This window comes from Aphelocoma coerulescens, unplaced genomic scaffold (genome assembly GCF_041296385.1).
Source record: "Aphelocoma coerulescens isolate FSJ_1873_10779 unplaced genomic scaffold, UR_Acoe_1.0 HiC_scaffold_105, whole genome shotgun sequence".
Lineage (NCBI taxonomy): Eukaryota > Metazoa > Chordata > Aves > Passeriformes > Corvidae > Aphelocoma > Aphelocoma coerulescens.
Genome location: NW_027183467.1, coordinates 488095 through 511821, shown reverse-complemented (window position 1 = coordinate 511821; position 23727 = coordinate 488095). Strand labels below are relative to the sequence as shown.

General features: G+C 41.5%; 1 protein-coding gene across 4 annotated transcripts in view; it reads left to right on the top strand.

Moving 5' to 3' along the window:
* UVRAG (UV radiation resistance associated) overlaps positions 1-23727 on the top strand; it is a 107611-nt gene that overhangs the window by 39132 nt on the left and 44752 nt on the right. For all 4 annotated transcript variants that reach the window (XM_068998422.1, XM_068998421.1, XM_068998423.1 and 1 more), the window contains 5 exons: positions 1600-1726; positions 2614-2698; positions 3175-3262; positions 3830-3890; positions 5933-6098. In XM_068998422.1, the coding sequence (XP_068854523.1) occupies positions 1600-1726; positions 2614-2698; positions 3175-3262; positions 3830-3890; positions 5933-6098 (527 nt within the window). The remainder of the gene's footprint in view (positions 1-1599; positions 1727-2613; positions 2699-3174; positions 3263-3829; positions 3891-5932; positions 6099-23727) is intronic.

Here is a 23727-nt window from a genome sequence, read left to right as displayed (position 1 = left end):
TTCAGTGAAAACAAACTTCTAATGATTTATATGAAACTTGTCAGGAACCTGTGGTGGATTTAGAGTGAGGTGAGTCTACTGACTGTATCTTCTTGCACCCTGACTCCCTTTGGATGAACAGAATTCATGCAAATGCTGTTACTCAAGTGACATATTCGTTTTAAGCAGAAATTGTACTAGATCTTACAATGGCTTTTGACAATTTGTTTTGCCTGCTCTCCTCCTTTTTCCAGAGAAGTCTGTTGGCATTAGTTTCTGCTTTCTGTTCAGGAAAGCTGATCTTGGTTCAAAGCAATGAGTTGACAGAACAGGAGTGGTTTGTGGTGACTTCATTATGTTGGTACTCACTGTTATGTGTCTGGTGCCTTCTACAGGGAAGGGCACATTTGCAGTGTGAAGTTAATTTATTGCTGAAAAGCAGATTCTGGGTCGAGAGTACTCAGCTAAGTTCCAAAAGTGTTGAACTAGTTCAAGGATTAGACAAAATGGAAAAAATGGGAACTTGTTTACCCACTGTAATTACAGCGGTTACATTGTAGATGAAGAGGTGAAGAAGTCACCCTCTGTAAGGGGCAATATAAAATCTCCTGTGAGTCATTCCAGCCCAGAGCTTCTTTGCCTTCTGCTGGTATTTTGACTGTTTAACCATCGTCTTTTCAGTTATGGATATCCTTGTCCCTCCTTGCAAAGGCTTTTCATTTTTAAATATCTGAGAGCAAAACTATATCATACAATCGTAGTATGTTTTTGGTTGGGAGGGACCTTAAAGATCATCCAGTTCCAACCCCCTGCCATAGGCAGGGATACCTTCCATTAGACTAGGCTGCTCCAAGCTCTGTCCAACTTGGCCTTGAGCACTTCCAGGCATGGGGCAGCCACAGGTTCTGTGGGCAACCTGTGCCAGGGCCTCAGCACCCTCACAGCCAAGAATTTAGTTCCCAGTATCCCATCTAACCCCGCCTTCTGGCAGTTTGAAGCCATTCCCCCTTGTCCTGTCATTTCAGGCCCTTGTCCAAACTCCCTCTCCGGCTCTCTTGGACCACTGGCAGGGGCTCTAAGGTCTCCCTGGAGCCTTTTCTGTTCTCCAGGCTGAGCACTCTCTCAGCTATTTCTTTGTATCCTCTTATTTTCATCATCTTGAAGCTGGGAATTGAATCTAACAGTGCAGCTTGAACATCTCCAGCCTTTTTCCAGCTCCTGCCTCCACTTTGTATAGACTTCTTACTGCTCACCTTCCCTCTTGCTGGTGAGCCCTTTGCTAGGGAATGAATGCTCATCCTACTGCTAGTGCTCTGCTGTCAATTTTTATGTCCTGCTGAAGCACCTCTCTTAATTTCTGCTCTGGGCTCAAGAGAGGAGATGCATCCCTGAGGAGGAACAAGCACTGTGGCACACAGCTGAGTTGCTTTCCTTCCAAAGCAGCAAAATGATTAAAGTCTTTGGGAATCCGTTTCCTGTGGTAATCTATGAACTCAGTTCTTAGTCAGGCAGGTGCTAGTCTTGTCCTGTTTTTTCCTTCCCTCCTATCACCTTTTTATGAAACTGCTTCTGTGCAGAGAAACTTTTTTTTTTTTTTTAAATCTGTATTTCTTCCCACAGAAAAAGGAGAGTGAATGTTTACAGTTGAAGATCCTGGTGCTACGTAATGAACTGGAGAGACAGAAGAAGGCCTTTGGTCAAGAAGTAGCCTTGTTGCATAAGCAAAAAAGTACTTTGCTTGACAGAGGTAAGTGTAGAAACCTTAGCCTAGTTTTTGACCAAAATGAAAGTTCTGGTTTCTCTTCTATTTTTATTGTCTGGCTCTAATGTGCCTGTGTCTTTTCTTTATGTGAAATTTGCAGCCAGGTGTAATTTCTTCCCTCTCTCTGTTATACTGAGTTTTAGACAGTGATTTCTGGTATCTTGTCTCTAAATAACTTCTTACTATGGCACCTCTCCAAAGCAATCTTAAATCTGTGTTTAATTGACATTTTATGAGAAAATCAGAACTACAGTATAGTACAGTAAACATTGCCATGATAAAGGGACTTCATAATGTCATGAGAGAAGTTTCTGTACCTGTGATTTTGATTCCATTTTAAGTGTTAGAAGACAAAAATCCCTCGTAATATTTTGATATGTAAGTGACAGATGAAATGCTCAGTCATCTTGGTCATCCTTTACCAGGCAAGTCTCCTATAGTGAAATGCTGTATCACTGCCTCTTTGGAGGTCACCAACTACATACATGCCTGATCTTATTGCAGGATTTTTTGTTTTCAGTACTTAGCTGAGTCTAAGAATGATGGTATTTACCATGTACTTTATTCTGGCTATGCAAGTATTAAGACCGTATAACTGGATTACTGCACTGTGTGATTGTGAGAGGAATAGGTATTAAAGGAGGATGAAATCTGATGGGTTGTATTTGGCTGGTGAATGGTGTGTAGTTCATGAAGACAGGTGCTCCTCCTGTGCTGGCATTCTCTAGTTTGGGACCATAATATGGAAAATGGGCTGGTAAGAATAAATGGAGGATTATTGCCAGCATTCTGTCAGTATCTACTTTTTAAACTTTGGATAACTAAGAAAATACTTTATACTATTCTTTTTCCTGATTCCTCATGTTGCTTAGAAAATGCATTTGGGACTGAATACCAGAAACTTGAAGAGCATAATGAATCTCTCCATGAATTAAGAAAGGAATGCACTGCTAAGAGGTAAAAGGACCTATGTTTGTTCTGTAACTGGAAAAAAAAGACAGGGTTGAGAGTAGGCCATTGAAAATGGGACTTCTGGCACCAAATTCTTCCTCATGTTGCCCTGAAACTTTTGTTAAGACATCCCTGCTACAATTTGTAGATATCTAAAGTGATAATTACCAGTGGCAAGCCTAGAAGAGAAGAAACAGATGCTTGGTTGTATGTGTAGACTCTGATAGGACTTTTAGGTCTGTTTTAGTGTAACCCAGTTTTGTAATCCCTGATTCTTGCAGTCAAAATATGTCTATAATGTATGGTACACCTGAAAACAAAAATGAGTTTTGTGTGCAGTATTATTTTTTTGGGTGGATTTACCTAACTTCTTGGAGGATAGGAACTGATCATTGGAAAGCTGCAGAAGGGATATGACAACTTAATACCTTTCTATGGAGCTTTTGAAGAAAATAATGATTTTGGAATCTCTTTCCCCAAAGAGAACAGTTTTTGAAGACAAATGCCCAGCAGACTATTCGATGCAAGCAGTTGCTGTCGGAGCTATCCTACATCTACCCTATTGATTTGGTATGTTTTCAACATCCTAACAATCTGCTTGATGTGAAATGGACTTCCTATTTATTATACTGCAAGCAAATGTCATGCTTTGTTTGTGATAGAATCTTCTCTTTGCTCATCCTGTTTATTTCATCTTTTTCTTAGATTTGGCCCTTAGATTACAAACTTTACAGGGAGGGAACTTATGCCAGCACCTCTTACACAGTCTCCTCTATAAAAATAGAATAACTATAATTTAATGGATGTTTTCCATTTTGTGTACAATTACATAAAGTAACCCTGATAGTAGGCTAGCTGAGTGCACAGAAACGTGTTAAAATGTTGAGCTTCAAAATCTTTTATATAACAAATTAATATGAAGCTCTTCACCCTTTAAAAATTTGCATTTATTTTCTGAACTATGTGAGATGTGGATTAAAATCCTGTGTCAGTCACTCTAAGTTTAGTTGAATATTTATTTTTTTTTAATTTTTATTTTATTGTTTGTTAGCTTTGTTGTTGTGTTTTATGCAGGTTTTTGTGTTCTGGATGTTATTGTTCCAGTCTCACTTTCCACTGTTGATTTTAAATTTACAGAATAACCAAAAGGATTACTTTGTTTGTGGAGTCAAGCTTCCTAATTCTGAAGACTTTCAAGGTAGCCGCATATTCTTAATGTAGTTGTTACATTTAACACTGCTCCTAAACTTCGTAAAATTAAGAAAACTGGTAGCAATAGCTTGGAGTCCACAAATTTTTGACCAGAAAGATCTAGACTAGAAGAAAACTTATGAATCATTTATTGCTACTTCCTAGCTAAAGCAAAGGAGGTTTCTATTGACTCTTAGTAAAGCATGTCTGTGTTCTAAGACTCCATATTGAAACACTGGAGCAGGTTACGTAGAGAGGCAGGGGATCTCCATCCTTGGGGATGCTCAGAACCCAGCTGGATACAGTCCTGGGTAACCTGTTGTGGGCAAACTGCTCTAACCTGGGGGTGAGGACTGTGCCATTCCCAGAGGTGCCTTCCAAACTCAGTGATTCTGGAAAATATTAGTGTCTGACCTAAAATTCCATTGGAGCTGCCTTTAGTCCATAAATCTTGGCGGGGCAACAGGCATGAATCCCCATTTGGTTTGCTGTAGTTGCTGGTGAACTTGCCAAATAAATACCTTGCAAAAAAAGACTTTGAACCTATCGGACGGTATGGAGTACATTGCAAGTGGCCTTCTACTTTAACTGTCAACCCTCATCCTACTGCAGAAGCAAATATATCCTGTGCCTGCCTGTATAACAGTTGCACAGGTAACTGCATGCATTCATCTACAAATGTTTGACGTGAACTGGAAATTCATTAAAATCCCCTTGAGGATTTCTTGCCCCCAGTACTTGTTCACTCTGGTTTCTTGAGCAAAAACCTCCATCAATGTCTAACTCTTTAAAACCACCCCATAGTAATTAACTTGTACTAATAATATGTATATTGGATGCTAGAATATTGGAGGAGTAATCTTTAAAACAAATTTGTCAGTAGGACAAAAATTAGTCTATTGCTTTGTTTCCCGGATTGCACTAAATGTGGTAATGAACTCAGTTTGCTAACTCTCGAGGAATCAGTGGTTGCCATCTTCTGGCCCATTTTCAGTTTCCTGGTATTGATTCATTGCAAAAGAATTACTAATTCTTTCTCCAAGTCTCTAGAAATATTGTATTTTGAGGAAGAAGTACTAAGCATTCAATTTAGTGAAATAGGCAGTTAAATTTGAAACCCAGCTGTCTGGCATGGGTCTTATCTCACACTCAGTAGATACTATTTTTTAAAAACTCAGGCGTCTGAAGGATAAAGAAAAAAAATCCCTAAAAAGACAGTTTTGCTGCGAATTTTGAAGCTTTTTTACAAAATCCATTTTGAAAGAGGTGTAACTTAAATATGTATATCATGACAGGCTCTGTCATGAGCTCAGTAGGGTTGTTGAATATCATTATAAGCTTTCTTGAAGGTCCTCTGTTTTGCTGGTTTCATGGATACATCAGAAGGGATGAGTATTATGCTGTTTGTATCCCTTAAAAAGAATTAAAAATAAAGAAAAGAGAAAGGAAAAGCCTTTATATAGCCAAAAGATGTAGTTTGAATCGCAAGACCTATGTGTATTCCTGGCAGGTGAAGCTTTAAGGTTGAAATCTTAAATATCAAATTGAAAATATTACTTTAAAACAATGGGTTAATCTTAAGTTTTTCCAGTTATTGGCAGAGAACAGAGTTCATAGCTTGGGGTTGGTGTCTCTCTAACTGATCTCACTCGTGAATAAAGTTGAGGAAAATGCAGATTTGCCCTGATCCCACACACACATGTCAAATCCATCTAGAGAAACACAGAAAGCTTAATACTTGAACTTTTGTCTTGGGAATTTTGTTTCACTTTTCCCGTCTCTTCTTTACCCTCCCCCATCCAGGCAGTGTAGCTTTGAAAGTAAAATTTGCAGAACAAGCCATCACTCATTTTCTGTGCCTGGTCACAAGAGGCAAACACAACACAGTGAAGTGCAAACACTTGCAAAGCCCTCCAAAATGACTCCAGACCTCCTGTTCTTGAGTTCTGACTTCTGAGAGCTACATTAATTGTTGTTCTCTGAGCAATAAAGATGAATATTAGGTTTCAGTGAATACAATTAATAATGGAATCTTTTCATCATTGACAGCAAAAGATGATGGAAGCATTGCTGTTGCCCTGGGCTATACTGCTCACCTGGTTTCCATGATATCCTTCTTCTTACAAGTGCCACTCAGGTATCCTATAATTCACAAGGGCTCCCGGTCTACAATCAAAGATAATATCAATGACAGACTGACGGAGAAAGAGCGAGAGTGAGTATGTTGTAAACACACTGATGTACTTTGTTCAAAACAACAAATCAATACCAAAAAAACCCACCTTAAACAGTTTTGGGTAGTCTGAGGTGATATGGAATTTGAAATTACTGTTTTCAGTAGCCGTGGAACAGTCGTTGAGTTTCTCTTGTTGGAATTCTGGAATGCAATAGAGTAACTCAGCTTTGTTATTCTGGGTCTGTTGGCACATATATGGGTTTGATTTGGTATCCAGTAATGCTAGAAAAACTTAAATAGTGTTTCTTAGTGTTTCATGAGTTTTGGCTTCTGTTTGGAAAACTTGCCTTTCATGTTTTGCTATTGGCTATGGGAATGAACTGCAGATAGCAAGCATAGCTTCACTGGAGAGCTGCTGCTCGTGCTGGAGTAGTGGTTGATAAACGGGAGAAAACAAATAGCTTTCTTTTAACACAGAGTTTTTTAATCAATTGAAAAAGCACAGTAACCTGCTGCCTGCTATAAATCAACTGAATATTCAATGTAGAGCTTTTCATTTGTTCTGTAATCATTGTCTTTGAACATGTAGCTACACTGTTATTGGTTTCCTTCTAGGAAACTATCTTGCTGTCTTTAAATTCACTCCCTGAATGTCTTCGGCGTTTTGGAACTTTGCCTATTTTCCCGCTGTCTTTGCACCTGTGTGCTCTAATATGAAATTAGTGGCAATTATTGGTTAAGGTTCACTTTGTTGCCTGAAACCACTGAACTCCCAGGAACTGAACACTGACCATCGGTGGAAGGCCAACTGCTCCATTCAGATTCTGGGCACTGGCACAGTTTGCCCAGAGAGTTTATGGACTACCCATCCCTGGAAGTGTTCAAGGTCAGGTTGGATGGGGCTTGGAGCAACCTGGTCTTGTTGACAGTGTCCCTGCCCTGGCAGGGGCTTGTGTTGAGATGAGCTTGAAGACCCTTAACAACTCAAACCATTCTGGGATACTGCGACCCTGTATGTTTATAGGTGGCTGCAGTCAGGCTTGCAGCACCAATAACTTCGTTTTTCCACAGAAGTTTGAAAAAGGAGCAAAGAAAATGACTGAGGAGAAATGAACTTTTGGAAAGTAGTTGACTCTCTTGACAGGAAGCTGTGAAAAGGCAAATTCTTCTCTTTGGAAATATGCAGTCAAAAGTATTACAACATTTTAACTAATTCCTCATAATCCAAATCAAGATGAAAGGGTTTTATTGTGCCTAGTTGACAGGATTGGGATGCTTGAAAGTGCTGATTTCTCTTTGAAGGTTAGTGACTTTTGGCAGGACAGGCAAGGTAATTTGCCTTAAAATTTAAACTTGCTGAGGTCTTCCTGTTTTGACACCATAAAATACAACTATGAATCTTAACCAGTAATTGCCACTAATTCCATAATTATGTCTTGTAAAGTAGTTTTGATACCATTTTAATAACTTGTCCAAACACACTTCCTAGGTACCTTAATAGAACATTGACCTGTTTTGCTTCAGTGTAGTTCTTGAAGCAGATGGTCATACTTCCTGCCTGTACATCACTTTGAAAAGAGTTGCAAACTAGAACATCTGTACATTGAAAACAAATTTCAGAGTAGTAGAGGTCCTTGTGTGTGGCTGTATAAAGATTAATTCAATTTCCTGTTCTCTCAGACAGATTGGAAAGTTTAGTCCTTCATGCTACAGCCTTCCAAGCTCTTGTGACTTAATACTTGATTTCACAACAGATTCCTGAAAAGGAGAAAGTTTAGCTAAATATGATAATCCCTGTTGGGCTATTTACCTGTGTTGTGCAAGATTTTTTCAGCATTAGCTCCTGCTGGAGATCTTACCTTCCTAGCTATTGGAGAAACAATCCTATCGACTCCAAGGTCTTACGTAAGCTGTAATTGCAGTTTTCTTTCAGATAGATCATTTTTCTCCCTTGCTCCTTATTGCGTTGAGCACAGCAGTTAAACATGCATTATTAAATTTCTTTATTTCAGTCACCTGTCCTTTAGCAGCTTTTCAAACTCCAACATAAATTGTTGAGAAATTGCAGTGAGGTAATCTCTATATTTGATCTTTACTATAACACATAGCGTCCTCATTATTGATTAGGTTAAATATTTTACTTGGCTTTTTTTTATTGCAGGGTGTTGGAGGTTAGGATTTTTCTTGTTTTTTTTCTTTTTCTCAGGAAATTTTTCTCCCATTTATTGCCTAAGAGATAGGAACGATGGATACTTAAGAGAGACAAAAGATGTGGCCAGAATGGGGGAGGGGTTGCAGTTTGCTACTATCTCTTAGCTGGGGGTTTTTCTCTTGGGAAATGCAGAGATACCGTGAGAATTGGCTGGGGGTCAGGGGCTGGGCTCAGCTCTCTCACTCTCTCTCTCAGGATTGGAGTGGAGACACCTGTGGTTTTGATGTTGGACTGCTGCTGCCTGGGGGATTCGTTGCCTCTGTGGAGTTTTTTGTCCTTCACTGCTTCTCCTTTCTGTGGGTGAGCCTCTGCTCGAAAGAGCAGCTGTTGAAGTGGAACCTTTTCAACACCCGGCCTCACTGGGAAGGGGAGCCTGACCCCTCTCTGGAAGGAGTGTCTCCTGCCTGCTTGTGGAAGCCTGGCTTCCGCTGCCCTGCCCTGATGTTTTCTGCCAGTGCTTCCGGCTTTTTTGCTACACTTTTACTCTACAATTGGTATCTACCCGGACCCCTGCGGCTGCTGTCACTGCTTCGGAGTTTTTGCTACACTTTGTTTTGCCGCCCGGTGCGCTTGTCTCTGCTGTTCCAGCCTGCTGCTCTGAGGTTCCTGCTACAATCCATTTTGCCATCCAGAGTGGCCCTGTGACTGGCTCTTTCCCATGAGCTTGCAAAGGGAGCCCCTTTTCTCTCTGTCCCGCCAGCTGAGGCGCCCTTAACCATGTGGAGAGAGGTGGCCCAGCTCGCGCCACAGCGCCCCCTGCAGGTGCGGGGGAACCATTGCGCCCGCCCTGCCCAGCTGGGAGCCAACAGTGCCCTTGCCAGCTGTGAGTGGAACTGCACCGAAGGGGAAAGGGCCCAACAGCCGAGAGAGGCTGGCACTGGGTTCCTGGTTCTGTTGTTGCTGCCGGTGGTGCTGTTTGTTTGTCTTGTTATACATATATATTCTAGTAAAGAACCGTTATTCCTTTTCCTGTATCTTTACCTGAAAGCTCCTTAATTTTGAAGTTACAATAATTTGGAGGGAAGGGGTTCATATTTTCCATCCCAGGAAGGTTCTCGCCTTCCTTGGCAGACGCCTGTCCATAAAACCAAGACACAGGGTTTCTCCAAGATCCTTATTAGGCGTTTCTAGAAATTGTTCGTTGGGGTTTCACTTGAGCAAATCCGTAAGTACAGGTGTTTGTTTTTAAAGTTATACTGTATAAAGGTGTTACTACACTTTCAAGTTTCTTTACCAACTTTTCTAAGCCCTCCTGTTGAGCTGGTTAAATATTTTGAGAGCTTTCACAAATTAAGTAACTTCTGGGAAATGCTTCATTTGATTCAGATTGGTTTACTTGCATGATCCAGGTCACTGGTCACTTCTATGAGGACCTTGAGAATTTTCAATTTTTTCTGCTACAATAACTGTTATATTGGGACTTTGAAGTAGGAGGCTGTGGTGAGAGTTTAGCACTTGTCTGACCACAGTACTGAATGTAGAATGAAGTATAGAGTGACTGCCAGTAGCATATAGTATATGGTCAGCCTTGTAAGTAGTAGGGATATTAGTGTTTATAATTTGTTCGATATAACTGTTCCCCTTTTGTATTCCAAAACCTAATTTTGGTACTACCAAAATGCTCTTAAGTTTTCTCCCATGATGTCTATTTTCATGACTTTTTGAATTACCACACTAAGGCAAGAATCTAATTTTTACTAAATTTCTCATTAATTCACTTCTTTCCTGGTCCCTTTTAGCATCTCCAGAGTGCATGCAATATGTAGAAAATAAGAATTCTCTGAAGTTCTGGAGTCTGAAAGATTTCAAAGCAGTGAGTGCACTTTGAGTTGGTTTGCAGAAGATGCCCTGTTTGGCAGGAGTGTTGACCTGCTGGAGGGGGCAGGAAGTCTCTGTTGAGGGATCTGGACAGGCTGCATTGGCGGGACAAGGCCATTTGTATGAGGTTCAAGAAGGCCAAGGGTTGTGTCCTGTCCTTGGGTCACCACAACCCCATGGAACGCTGCAGTCTTGGGGCAGAGTGGCTGGAAAGCTGGGGAGGGCCCTGGGGGTGCTGATCAACAGTGGCTGAACATGAGCCCAGGTGTCCCCAGGTGGTCAGGAGGCCAATGGCACATGGCCTGTACCAGCAGTGGTGTGGCATCAGGCAGGGCAGTGGCGGTCCCCCTGTGCCAGGCACTGGTGAGGCACCTCCAATCCTGAGCCTCTCCCAACAAGAACGACATTGAGGAGGTGGAACATGCCCAGAGAAGGGGACAGAGATGCGGAAGGGTCTGGAGCACCAGGAGAGGCTGAAGGAGCTGGCTAAGCTCAGGCTGGAGAAAAGGAGGCGCGGAGGGGACCTTTTCACTCTCTACAACTCCACAGGAGGGTGCAGCCAGGTGGGGGTTTCTGTTCCCAGGTAACAAATGACAGAATGAGAGGAAACAGCCTCAAATTGTGCCAGAGAAGTTTTAGGTTGGATATTAGGAAACATTTCTTCTTTGAAAATGTTGTCCAGCCCTGGTACAGTCTGGTACAGGGGTAGAGTTAACATCCCTGGAAGGATTTAAAAGCCATGTGGATGTGGCACTTGAACATAGGTTAGTAGTGGCCTTGGCAGTGCTGGATGAGGGGTTGGGTTTGGGATGTTCTTAAAGATCTAAGAACCTTAATGATTCTATGATTCTATGGATATGTAACTCCCAAATTTAAGCTACTTAGACAGCAACATGTTTCTCTCTTCAGTGATGAACAAGCATGTTTGCAGAATAAATCACCTAAATTCTTTGGCACTGTTCTGGTGGAACTGAAACCTAACACTTCGTCACATGCTCAGCAACATAGTGAGAATGCTGAGATGAAACTATTTCTGGTATTTTCTGATACTGTGTCTCTCAAGCCCTGTATTTAATGCTTCTGTTAGTCTGCTCCCAGATTTTTAATAAAGAATGGCTCCCAGTTTAGGGCAAAATAGGGATTGTTGTGTCTGGAGTGAGACATACTTTGTGACATTCTCTGTGTTGGTATTGCTGCTCATCTTATGGTATTTTTTAATATAAACAGCTTGGAAATACATATGTATCCCTCGAAGAAAAAAAAAATGGTTTTTTAAGTTTAATCACCTCTCAGGTATGCTTTGTATATCTGGACAAGTGAAATGCACATTCAGACCAATTATTTATGTTGAACTTTTGCACTGTCAGTCCTACTATGTCTTTTAAAAGATTTTCAAGGACTCTTACTTCCCTGCTAGGTAACTTGGAACTGGAAGCCGTTTCAAGAAATAGTTTTACTAACATTATTTCTCTGTAATAGTACAGAGAAATCAAATAGTACACACAATCTGACTGATGCTACAACTTCTTCCCACCAAAATGTGTTAAGGGAGGACTAGTAGGAGCAGTAGTACAAAAGTGGCCACCTCAGTGTCATACTTCAGGTTGGGGAAAAAAATTAAAGGGAAGAAAATGGCATCAATGCCTAAAAAGGTTTTATATTTAAAAGGTAGCAAGAACATTGTCATTTGCAAGCATATCTACTGGAGCACTTAAAGGCATTGCAGAGTTGTCTGATCTCCAGGAAGGGCTATTTTTTTTTGTCATATGTTTAAATATTGAACTTGTTGCTATTCAATGTTATAAAGGTCAAAAGTAAATATAAAATTTAAAGGTAATGAAAGAGGACCTGGACAGTCATGGAAGAAACCTGATCTAGTCTGGCGCATTTTTTGCAGGAATATTTGACATTAGTTGATCTGAGGTAACAGTAAACAACTGCAAAGGTTTCCTTGGCATTTTGTAGTTTATAGAAAGATTTTTTTTTTTCTTTCACTCTGCCTGACAAATACAGACAGCAAAGGCTAAAGGGTTCAAACAGCTACCATGCAAGTCTTGGGCATATGCATTGAGGCATCTGACATCTTTGCAGTTGTTTTATGACTTTGATGTACCTCAGGAACCAAAAGTTGTATGAAATGATGTAAGGGGGAGTGAAATTTAGGATGCTACCTTGGGTTACTTGTCCTGTCTAAATACCTTCCGTTGTCATTAAAATAAGAAACATCTGTCTGTTGCAATACTGGGTCCTCATAGAAAACAGGATCAAAATACAGCTGAATAATAATAGTAACTAAAGGGGATAGGTTTGTTCCTGAAGTAATTTCCTGGAAACTATTTCTCTGATGTGGAGTTATACCTCAAATTTGTCTTTTTCTGCAGCTCAGCTTGATCATTATTGAGGACCTCAAGCATGCCAGAAAATTGCAGTGATTAGTCAGTTTTTGTCTTGATGTTTGATTTCTCTAGGTGCTGATACCTTCCTTAAAGGCCAGTTTGATTTCATTGCTGTAGCCCTTGTGGGAAGGGCAAACGTATAAATAAAAAAAAACAGGTCACCCTCCACTGGGATGGTGCAGACTTGTTGCAAATGAAGAGTGTATCAAGCATGAACCACAGGTGCCCTTCTTGGGTCTTCAGAGTGGTTCTGGATTCCTTAAGGTTGCAAAGTGTTGAGTAAGTTTATCCTAACACAGCTAAAGTTGTGTACAAGGTCTGCAGCACCTTTCCGTGTGGGAAATGTTGATATATCTCCACAGTTTATTGACTGAACCTTGAACTCAAACCTTAACAGACTGGATTACTCCAGTTTAGGGTGCTTTTCATTTGTTTAGGGAAACAAATTCCTAGGAGAAGGAAATTCAGGTTAAGTAAGTCAGGCAGGACATATTTTGAATCTGCACATACTCAAGCAATTATTTTGGTACAATGGCGTTGTGTTTTAGACCTACTCATTTGCACTGCTCAGGAAAACTGGTTTGTTGTGTGTGGTTCACACAGTGTTAAACTATGAAAACTGAGTTACTAATAGTGGAAGTTCTGATGTAAGAAATTTCAGGCCTCTGAATAAAGCAAAGATACAGAACTCCTTGCCAGTTCTGCTCCAAAACTGCCTCCAAATTATCTTTCTCAATGCATTATCTTTAATGTCTTTTAAGTGTGGCAAGGTGGATTTGTGAATAAGTGGAGATAAGTGTTGCTGAACTGGCCCATGGATAATTTTGGTGCATTTGCAATCCACTTGTTAAATGAGCATAATTATAATAATAACCATGACAGTGATCCTCCTTATTGTGGCCTTACTCCAGTTTGGAAGAATGGGAAAATCAGGATTTCAGCTGCAGTAGACTTAGTACAACACCACTAAAGTGGTTATTGCTCTGTGCGTGGTAATAGATAAGTTACTTGCAAACAAAGCAGTCTGAAAAATCAGAACACAAGCATGTGAAGAATTAACTTTTCACCGATGTTAATATTTTCCAACTCAGTTGAGAAGTCTTTAATCATATGTGGTATTTCGGCTGAGATAATGAAATGGCGGCTTTGGGAAGAAATCTCAGCAAACTTAGATGGAGGGAGATGGTTGCTTGAGAACTCTAATAGCTATCAAAGAAAAGTTGATTCTTTGGGGTAGATTGAGTGTGTGTTAAGGGTTTAGCTGTATTGCTCAAAGAATGCTTTTTGCCATGACCTTATCTTGAACTGTATTTTTACATTCTACAATTCTTGAGGATATTTAGCCAGAATCCTGGCTTATTTGATTCTTGATTAGCAAAATAATGCTTTTGCCTTCATTGAGTCGGCAGATATTGCTGTGTATAGATTAAGAATTAGATCAGGTGTTGTTTAATAAATTTAGATACTGTTAACACTGTTTCTGGGAACTAGAAGTTTTTACATGCTCCTGGCCAGTCTGAGAAAGCAGATTTTGTTTACTGCAGTAGATGAGACCACTGATCCCAGACATCTGAGACCAGCTGAGAAATGTTTCTGTGAAGACATACTAGTCTTAATTTACTCCCATTGGAACACTATGCTCCTGTTGAGATTTTTTTTTTTTTCAAAACATTACTTCATTTTTTTAAATAAGCAGGGACTTGAAGAGTCTTCTAGTTAAAAGTGATCCTTCAGTGGCAGTGAGATTTAAAGTTCTGATAGCAAGGTTGTCTGCTCTGTCCTTAGAGATAGTCCATGTGTTCTGACATTCATTGTGGCTTGTATGGTACAAGCCTCAAATCCAAGCTGAAATATGTCATGGAAATGCCCAATTTACAAAAAGCCATCAGTGTCACTGGCTCCATGGATTCTTTTCTGTGGTTTTGAGGTGTTAGAAATAATTTGCTGAAGCAATAGAATGATACCCTCTTGTACAAAGTGGTGACTGTCTTTTCAGGAGCTGCCTGACTTCCATAATCTGGGTCTTTGTTTTTATTTTCTCTCCAAAGTCTGTACATATTGGAGCTATTGTGCATTCCCCAGGAGCAATGTCACAGCAGTTACACTTGTCACAGAAAGATGCTTCTGCTTTTGATTATCATCATCTGAACTGTTCAGAAAAGCATTTTGAAAATACATTTCATAAAGTTAAAATAATGTTTTCTTTTCCTAGTAAACTAATTATCTATGTATTGTACAAAGCTTGAATTGGGATATGCTTTTTCCTCATGGCAGTCTGTATTTTTGTCATCAAATTTGTTTTAAAAGTTAGCTTTTTCTGTTAAGTAGGAACTCAAAACCATATAGTATTTGAATTTTATTGTGATTTGTAACTCATAATGTTAACAGATGTCTTAATCTGTAATTACAAGCAAAATGCATGCTTGTAATCCTTTTCTCTGCCTTTTAATTTAATTTTGGGTCTTCTGTGGAAGATCTGTGCAGTCTCTGCTCTGAAGCTGATAGAGCTGTGGTGCAGCTTATCTGAGAAGGAAACAGGTTTTAAAGCTATGCAGCCAAACCTTCTTGCGCCTTGATCTTCAGCTGGAGTGCTAAGATGTTGGGAATGCTGGATATTTTGGTGCTTGTGGCTCTTGAGCAGCGTATTTGTCCTGGTATTTGATTTGAGGTGTCCTGGGGAATTGTGATTTCAAGTGAGCTGTCTGGACAGCGGTGGTCCTTCTCACTTAAAAGGCTTTCAGGGTTTAATTTCTCCTGGTTCAGAGAAGCCCCAGGACTTAAAAATAACAGAAGCTTACTCCTCTGGATACGACATTCCATTAGAATGAGCAAACAGGATGTGGTGAGATTGGAGGAAAAATACTAGTTCTTTCCTTCCCTGCCTGCCTCCCTTGCAGACCCCAGAAGGGGATGAGGCTGAAATAACTCAAACTTCAGTAAATATTTTAACCTTTTTTTGTACACTCCTCATACTTCAGACGTATCAAGCAAGAACTTGTGACTTTTTCATGCCATTATCTTATCTGGCTTGTGCTGCTTAGTCCTATCCTGGTGACTTGGTTTGAAAGACAGGTGCCTGCAAAGGAAGGCAGGAGCCTCCCTTGGAATGGAAAATGTAACCCCCTTCCCTCCAAATTATTATAATTTTGAAATTAAGGGGCTTTCAGGCAAAGATATGGTAAATAGGAATAACAGTTCTTTGCTAGTATGTATAACAAGGCAAACAAACAACAATAACTATGCCAGCAACCACAAACAGAACCAGGAACCCAGTGCCAGCCTCTCTTGGCTGTCGGGCCCTTTCCAGTTCTGCTTACAGCCGGCAGGGGCGCTGTTGGCTCCCGGCCGGGGAGGGCGCTGGTGCGATGGTTCCCCCGCACCTGCAGGGGGCGCTGTGGCGCGAGCTCAGGGAGCACATGGTAATGGTGGCTTGGCTGAGCCAGGAAGGGATGGAAGAAAGGCTTCACAAACCCTTTGGGGCAGCCGATCCTGGAACCCCAGCAGGACCCTCGGAAGCAGCAAACTGGAATGGCAGGAATGAGCACAAAATCCCGGGTGGTAGATGAGCTGTATCAAACTCCAGAGCTGTAGTGGGAGCCGCCGGACCTCTTGGGAGGCAGGGAGTGCAGAGCTACAGTGTAGCGAAGATTCTGTGCAGTGGCAAAAGAATGGTGGGGATGAGGCAGTGGCGGCCCAGCTTCCACCAGGGCAGGGAAAGGCAGGCTCAGGATCCTGGAGTTTTTCCTCTGAGGCACTGAAGCAGATGGTGAAAAGTCCCTCTTTTAGTGAGGTAGGGTGTTAACAAGCTCCCAGTGCAATAGCCTCTCCCACGAGCAGAGTTCCAGTCACGGTAGAAGAAAGGCAGCAGAAGGCAGAACCCCATGGTGGTGATGAATTCTCCCCACAGTGACTGCAGCCTCTCTCCCCTCCAAATGCCGAGAGAACAAGAGAGCTAGGGGTTGCACTCAACCCCATTTTCCCAGTCCAAATCTTGCAACATCTCTGCCTTCCACGAAGAACCCCAGGTAAAAGATAGTAGCCAGCTGCATCCCTCCACTGAACTGTGGCCATATCTTTTGTCTCTCTTAAGTATCCAGTCATTGTCTCCTAGCAACATGTATGGGGGAAAATTCCTTAAGAGAAAAAAAAATCAAAAGGAGAACTCCTACAACTCCCAACACCTTGTATAGAGTCTTGTATAGTATCCATGGTCTTAAGCTTAAAACTCATTTTTTTCTTAACTAACCCATTTTTAATAGTGTTGTGTGAGGCACATTTGTTCCCCTAGATCTCCTAGATGACTCTGCTATGACACCAGTGACTTACAGTCACAGATATTACATCAGTTCTTTATCTGTAAAATAGTGAATAACTGGGTTTCAGCTGCATTCTGCCAAGTCTGCTCTGCAGCCACCTCCCTGCGGTCATTCTGCTTACTGTCCTTGAAAATGAGAAGTGAAAAAAAAAGCCAGGTTGAGTTTGTTATCTGGCAAATTTGATGCAGTTGGGAAGGAAGTATCAAAGATAGTGTAAATATGGTGATGTGAAAATGCAGTGGTGTCAGCTTCATTTAATCTTTGAACTAAGATTCTGATTGGCAGTTAAATACTGGGTAATGTATTGATGTACAAATGGACAGCAGTGATGATTGGTGTGCTCATGATTTGGGATTGGAACCAGCACTGTTTAACTTCTTAGTCAATGACATGGACAGTGAGATGGAGTTTGCCAATGACACCAAGCTGTGTGGTTCTAGAAGGAAGGGATGGCATGCAGAGGAGCCTGGACAGGCTGAAGAGGTGGGCCTGTGCCAGCTTTGTGAAGTTCAGTCAGGCCAAGTGCAAGGTGCTGCACTGGGATTGTAGCAATCCCAAGCACAAGTTCAGGCTGGGTAGATAATGGATTGAGAGCAGCCCTGAGGAGAAGGAAAGTGGGTAGATGCGAAGCTGAACATACCCTGTCCATATGCGCTGGCACCCAGAAGCCCCCATGTGCTGGGCCAATCCCATGGCATGGGCAGCAGTGGAGTGGGAAATTCTGCTCCTGTGTCTCGCTCTGGTGAGACCCCACCTGCAGAGTTGCCTCCAGCTCTGGGGTCCAACATCAGAAGGATGTGGAGCTGCTGGAATGAATCCAGAGGAGGCCACAGAGGTGCTCCAAGGGCTGGAGCCCCTCTGCTCTGGAGGCAGCCTCAAGAACAGAAGTCTCCAAGGAGACCTGACAGCCCCTTCCAGTGGATAAAGGGGCTCCAGGAGAGCTACAGAGGGATTTTTGACAAGGGCCTGGAGTGACAGGACAAGAGAGAATGGCTTCCCACTGCCAGAGGGCAGGGTTAGATGGGATATTGGGAAGAAATTCTTCCCTGTTGTAGTGGTTTGGTCCAAAATACTCATTACTGTTTACCTGACACTGAACCGTGCCGTAAATCAAGTCTCTCCTGATGCGAGAGAATTTGCTAAAAGTCCTTGCAAGGAGTTTCGAAGATAAGCCGAGACTTTTCCTTTAGTTTCAATGCTTCCAGATGGTTGTTTATTAAGTCTTATCAGAGGAACAGAGCCACTAGCGTGACCCAGGTACAGCATAGAAGACAGAAAAGCAGGAATGAGTCCTAAGTATCAAGATTTTCACAGCCTTTTAAAGATATTTTAACCAATAGTTACTAAAAACCTACATTATTTTGACTTTCCTACCAATTATTCAGTAACATGGCTAGGAACTGCGGAATTTTCTATCTAATCCTTCCAAACTACTTTTACTGCAGAACATGGAGTAGTAGAAGAAGGAGAAGAAGGTTTAGAGAACAACAATTCTCCATTTTGATACTTTTTACTCTTATCTATGTACTACAAAGAGAAGCCTAAAACCTCTAAATTTTTCACCCTGTGACAATCTTACATAGTAATTGATCACCTAATTCACACCACTGTATTTTCTAGTTCTTGTCTGATCGTTGGTCATTTTTTCCAAAACCATTTGGAGGTTAAAACAGTGTTGTTCAGGGGGGTAAGAACCCTTAAAAACAGGCAGAGAAATATTCTTGGCACTCTGGGTTCCTACATTTACCTTCTGTGAGATAAGAATTAGGAGAAATGCAAATCAGGCACAAAACTTGAAAGAATATAAAGAAGTTTATTAACAGACCTGAAAGAAGAAAAAAAATTATACTACACCTTCAGAACACTTCTCCTTCCCCCACCTTTCTCCCTTCTCCCAGTGGCAATGTAAAAAGACAACCCTTGAGATGTTCAGTCTGTTTACCACTTCCATAATAACCTTGTTCAGTCCATTTAGGAAGAGGAGTCTCTCTTGACCATGCTATGAAAACATTATCACAATGAGACAGCCGCCCAGGTTGGTTCTCTGCTCGCATGTGAGTCCCTTCCCGACTTGCAGCTTTTCCCACAACTGCTTTTGAGGGTCCACTCTTGAAATTACTGGGGTAAAATTTTAAGGTTGAGCCATTCAGAAACAAAAGTTCTCTTCACCCATCTCTGGGAGCATTTCATCTCTAAGAACAGAGGCCCTTCTCCTTCCCTGGGAGCAAAGGGTCTTCCTCATCTTCATCTTTAGGACTATCTCTGGGAGCATCTCTAGGAACTGAGGTTTTCTCCTTTCCCATTTGGAGCAAAAGTCCTCATCTGGTCCATCTCTCCCTGTTCAAACTTCTCATGAAATTACAGCTGTGTCAGCATCTGCCTATCTCAGCACAGGTGCTTTTGCTAACAAGCATGAATTGAACACTCCACCCCCCATATCTTCATGAAATTACAGTGGGTACTCTGACATATCATAGCTTCACAACAGACTTTCAGCTTTAAGCATCTCCTCTTTTTCTTCCCTCAGGTTTTCAGCTCTTCACAGCACTAAAAGGGTTAATGTCACCTAGGCCTTGCAGCTGGAATGAAGCTTATCGCTGTTGGTCACATGATCTTTGCCTGACAGTGGTGCAGCTTTAGCTGAATCTTGGCCGCAGTGGAGGGGGGGGGAAGCTGAGCCGCTCCGGCTGCCCACAGCAGGGCTGGGGGGGGAAGGGGGGGTTTCTGCAGGTGGAACAGGGCCCATCAGCTCCAGGATGGCCATGGCCTGGCTTGAGCAGGGCCTGGGCCGGGCCCGCTGGCCCCCGCACGGGGCCCGCAGCCACCTGTCCCAGCACCGGAAATGAGTCAGAGCTTGTGGGGAAGGGGGTGGTTCCTATTCTTAAGTGTGGATCACAGAGGCGGTCGCAACTTTAAGTGGCTTAAAGAATTGTCCATATTCAAACTGGCCAGCTGATAGGCTCTGTCAGGTCACAGAGGAAGCTGTAAGCACCCCTTTGCTAGAACATCACTTCTGGGACTATGCTTGCTATCCCATGACACCTGTGAGGGTGGTGAGGCCCTGGCAGAGGTTGCCCAGAGAACCTGTGGCTGCCCCATCCCTGGAAATCTACAGGGGCAGGTTGGATGGGGCTTGGCGCAACCAGGTCTAGTGAGAAGTGTCCCCGCCCATGGCAGGGGGTTGGAACTAGGTGGGTTTTAAGGTCCCCTTCCAGCACAAACCATTTTGTGATAATTAAAGCATATGTGTCCTAATTTAGCTTGTAAAGCTGCAGATATTACTGGTTCTTAAAGTTCTGAACCATTTGGAAAGTTAAGGCTATGTAACATGATTCCAAACTAGGTTTGGAATTTTACTTAGATTTGCCAAATGAGATGTAATATGATACTTAAATTGTGCCACATTTCAGCCTGTGCAAGACAGTTGGTAAAAACCATTATTTTACTGAATTCTTCCCTTAAGAGCTTTCTGAAGTAGAGATTAAACTTTGAGACTTTAATATAATTTGGGATATGGCAGAGGTCTGAACAGAAGAGAGAATAAAAGATCTAAAACATACGGTGGATTGTCGAAGTAGAAGCAGGTGAAAGCAGTTAAAAATGAAGCAATTTCATAAGCTTTAAAAATAGTTTGTATTAAAGACAGGTGGTTATAGACAATAAAAGTGGGCCACCAGTATGTTGGTACATATGTGATATTTCTGGATGCAGAGTTCATAAATCACAGAACACAACAGTAAATGTATTTGGACTTGAATTCGTAAGAGATACTTGAGGTCTGAAGTAAACGTATGGAATAAGGATTCTTTCAACTTTTCCTAACATTTACCATCTGCCTGAACCAGGAATCCTGTAGTGATTTACTTGCGTGTTCATCAAGCACTGAAGTGGCTATGTAAACCAGCTACAGATGAGCTAAGGATATGAAACTAAATGAGATCTTGATGGCTGATGAGAACTTGTTGAGGGCCAGCTGGGAAAGGTAGGACAGTGAAGAGTTTTTAGTGGTTAGAGTAGAATACTTAGCACAATTTATATGAGTTGTAAGAATGGTCTAATGCTTAAAACACCACAAGTAGTCTAATCATAGTTTTAGCTTTGTGTGCGGGTTCTCGATCCCCACATGTCCTCCCTGGATGAGGGAGAAAGTCCTTGCCAGGAGTAAGAGACGAACGGGACTTTTGGATCTTCTCAGTCTTCAGATTGTTTATTATATCTTATCAGCAATTTACATGCTGCCGACATAGCATGAAGCAGAGAAAGTACAAAAAGACATGATACTGGAAATTCAAGGCCCTTTTAAAAGTAAATCACCCAATTGTCACCAAGAATGTACATTATTTTTACTTTTCTACCAATGCCTAATGAACTATCTATTCATGTAGCCCTGTACTGCGGCATTTCCTAACCAATCATTCCGTGCTTCCAACACTGCAGAAAATGGAGTAGATGAAGAAGAAGGAAGAGACCTGAAAAACGACAGGAGTCCTCCATCTTGTCTTCATCTACTAACCATACTAATAAACCTAAAACTCTAAATTTTTCACCCTGTAACAAACTATGTGTTATACTACCACCTAACTCACACAGTTGTAGATTCAAATTCATTCCAAACCCTTGGCATTCCTTGGACGAAGGTTAAAAACTGTTTCCCTGGGGGGATGGCCCCCTCAGGACAGGCAGAGAAACATTCCCTGCGCTCTGGGTTCCAACAGCTTTGAAACAGGCCTTTGGTTTTCCAGAATCAGTATCTGTGGGCAACTTTAAAAGATCTCTGTCACTGTTGAGGCGGTCACGACACATACAGACACACCAACTGCTCTGGGCAAAAGCTTATCTTTAATACTACGTAGCCTCTTTTATACAGTTTCTTAGCTGTTTACATAGTTTTAAAGCACAACAAACTTGATTCAACCAATCACCACACACCACTATGTGAACACAGGATAGTCTTGCAGCATGTTTTTCTACCTCTAATTCAGCTGTGCCTCTTTCCCACAGTCCTTCTCGAACCAAAGTAACAGGCCTGAGCTGTGATTTTACAAAGGCAACAAGGCCTTAATTTTAAAAGGTTTTACCTATATGCCACAGATCTCTTTTTCTGTAGTCAGTTTTCTGGTTTTTAAATGCATCAGTACTAGTGAGCAGTTTTGGTTGAAGACACTGTATTAGGCAATTGTTGCCTGTGCTCTTACCAAAACCAGGGGTTTAGTCCATTCAAAAGTCAGTAAGAGATGGGTTGCAACCCCTTCTTTTGTTAAGAAATCATTAATACTCCTTATAAGGGAAAAAAACCCCATCAAAATGGATTATAGATATGAACTGCAGGCATCAACACCTCCAAATGTAAACTTGAAAATGAAAAATCCTTGCAAGAGGCTTTTCTTCATCATCTGCCCCTGAAATTTCTTGGTTTTACTTTCAGCAGCACATGAGCACTGTCTCATTTTTTACATCTTGAATCATGAAAAAGACTTAACAGTGGAAGATGACTTAAACAACCTTCCTAACCCAAGGAAGGATGATGAAGTTTATTTAGAGGAAGGTTTTACCATAGCTGAGTGTACAGGGCAGTTTGAACTTGCCTTAGAGGTGATGTATTAGACTTCCTTGTGCCTGTAGCTTTATGATTACAGGATGATCTCCTTGTATCTGGATGAACAGTAATATGGAGTGGTAGCTTGTGGTCTCATGGAGTGGGCTGCAGCCTCTGGATCAGATTCCTGCAGGGATGCCATGGAATCACAGAGCCGACTTACAGCAGAAATGCCTTCTGGCCCCTAGACAAGCACAGCTGGCAAAAGCATTCATCTGAAATCCTGTCTGTTGCTCCTGTGCTGCCACCAGATAACAAATGTGTTGAGACATATTCAGGAGTCCTTCTTGAACTAAAAATTAGAATTTGCCTTGGTTTGACACTGAGATTTCTGTTCAACTGTTTGCATCTGAATGAGTCAACTGGAGTAGAAATGCTGACAACCGGCCACCATTGGTTTTTCATATTGACTGGAAACACATATCTTTTTCTTTTTTTTTTTCTCTTTTTTAATAGAAAGACTTTTAAACCAGAGTGGATGATTTAGTGTCCTGTCTAGTCTTTGTAACCTTGATGTGATTTACTGTAATGAGATTATACTTTAAGTTTCTTAGAGTTATGTGTGTTTCTTATGTCTACAGTGTGTTCTACTTGATCAAACACCATGTTAAAATAAAGTCTAATTAGACTAAAGACTAACTCCAAAGTAACAGCTCCCTGAGAGTCCTGTTGATGTAGTGGGTACCTTTAAGCTTGGTACCTACCAGAATGATATATTTTATGCAAATATTCAAACTAAATATTTTAAAACTTAGCATTTGTGAACTGTTGTGAGGTCCTTGAATTCAAAACTTAATTCCATTGTTGATGGTAGTGTGCTGGTTCTATAGTTTCAGTGTGGACTATAAGTAGAATTTCAGCCCTGTTTTTTATTTAAAAGTCTGACTTGCTGTTACTTTTCCCCATCAGGGTAACTGTGAACCAAGCACGTAACCTCTGCCTCACTTTTTCCCAACTCTATTGAGCCTTGACCTGCTCGCACTTGTTTCCTTACTCATTGTGTATCAGCAGATCCTCTATAGGTTTGAATATTTGAATATTATGTGCCTTTGATAGAAAAGCGAGTTTTAAGCTGATGAGTTCTGTATCCAGTAGCTGATGTATGCTTTGGAAGTGTAGCAGGAATTAATAGGGAATGGATTGAAATAAAGCGGTGGATAATGACTTGCTGAAATTAAGATTGCAGGTAGAAAGGAGGGGCTTATTCTTGGGAACGCTCCAAGCAGGAGAGATGGGAGAGAGGTCAAGTGGGTGAGGATGATAGAGTTAAGGTTAGGGCAGATGAACTGTCATCTCTTTTCTGAGCTCTGCTAAAATGAATTCATTCAGA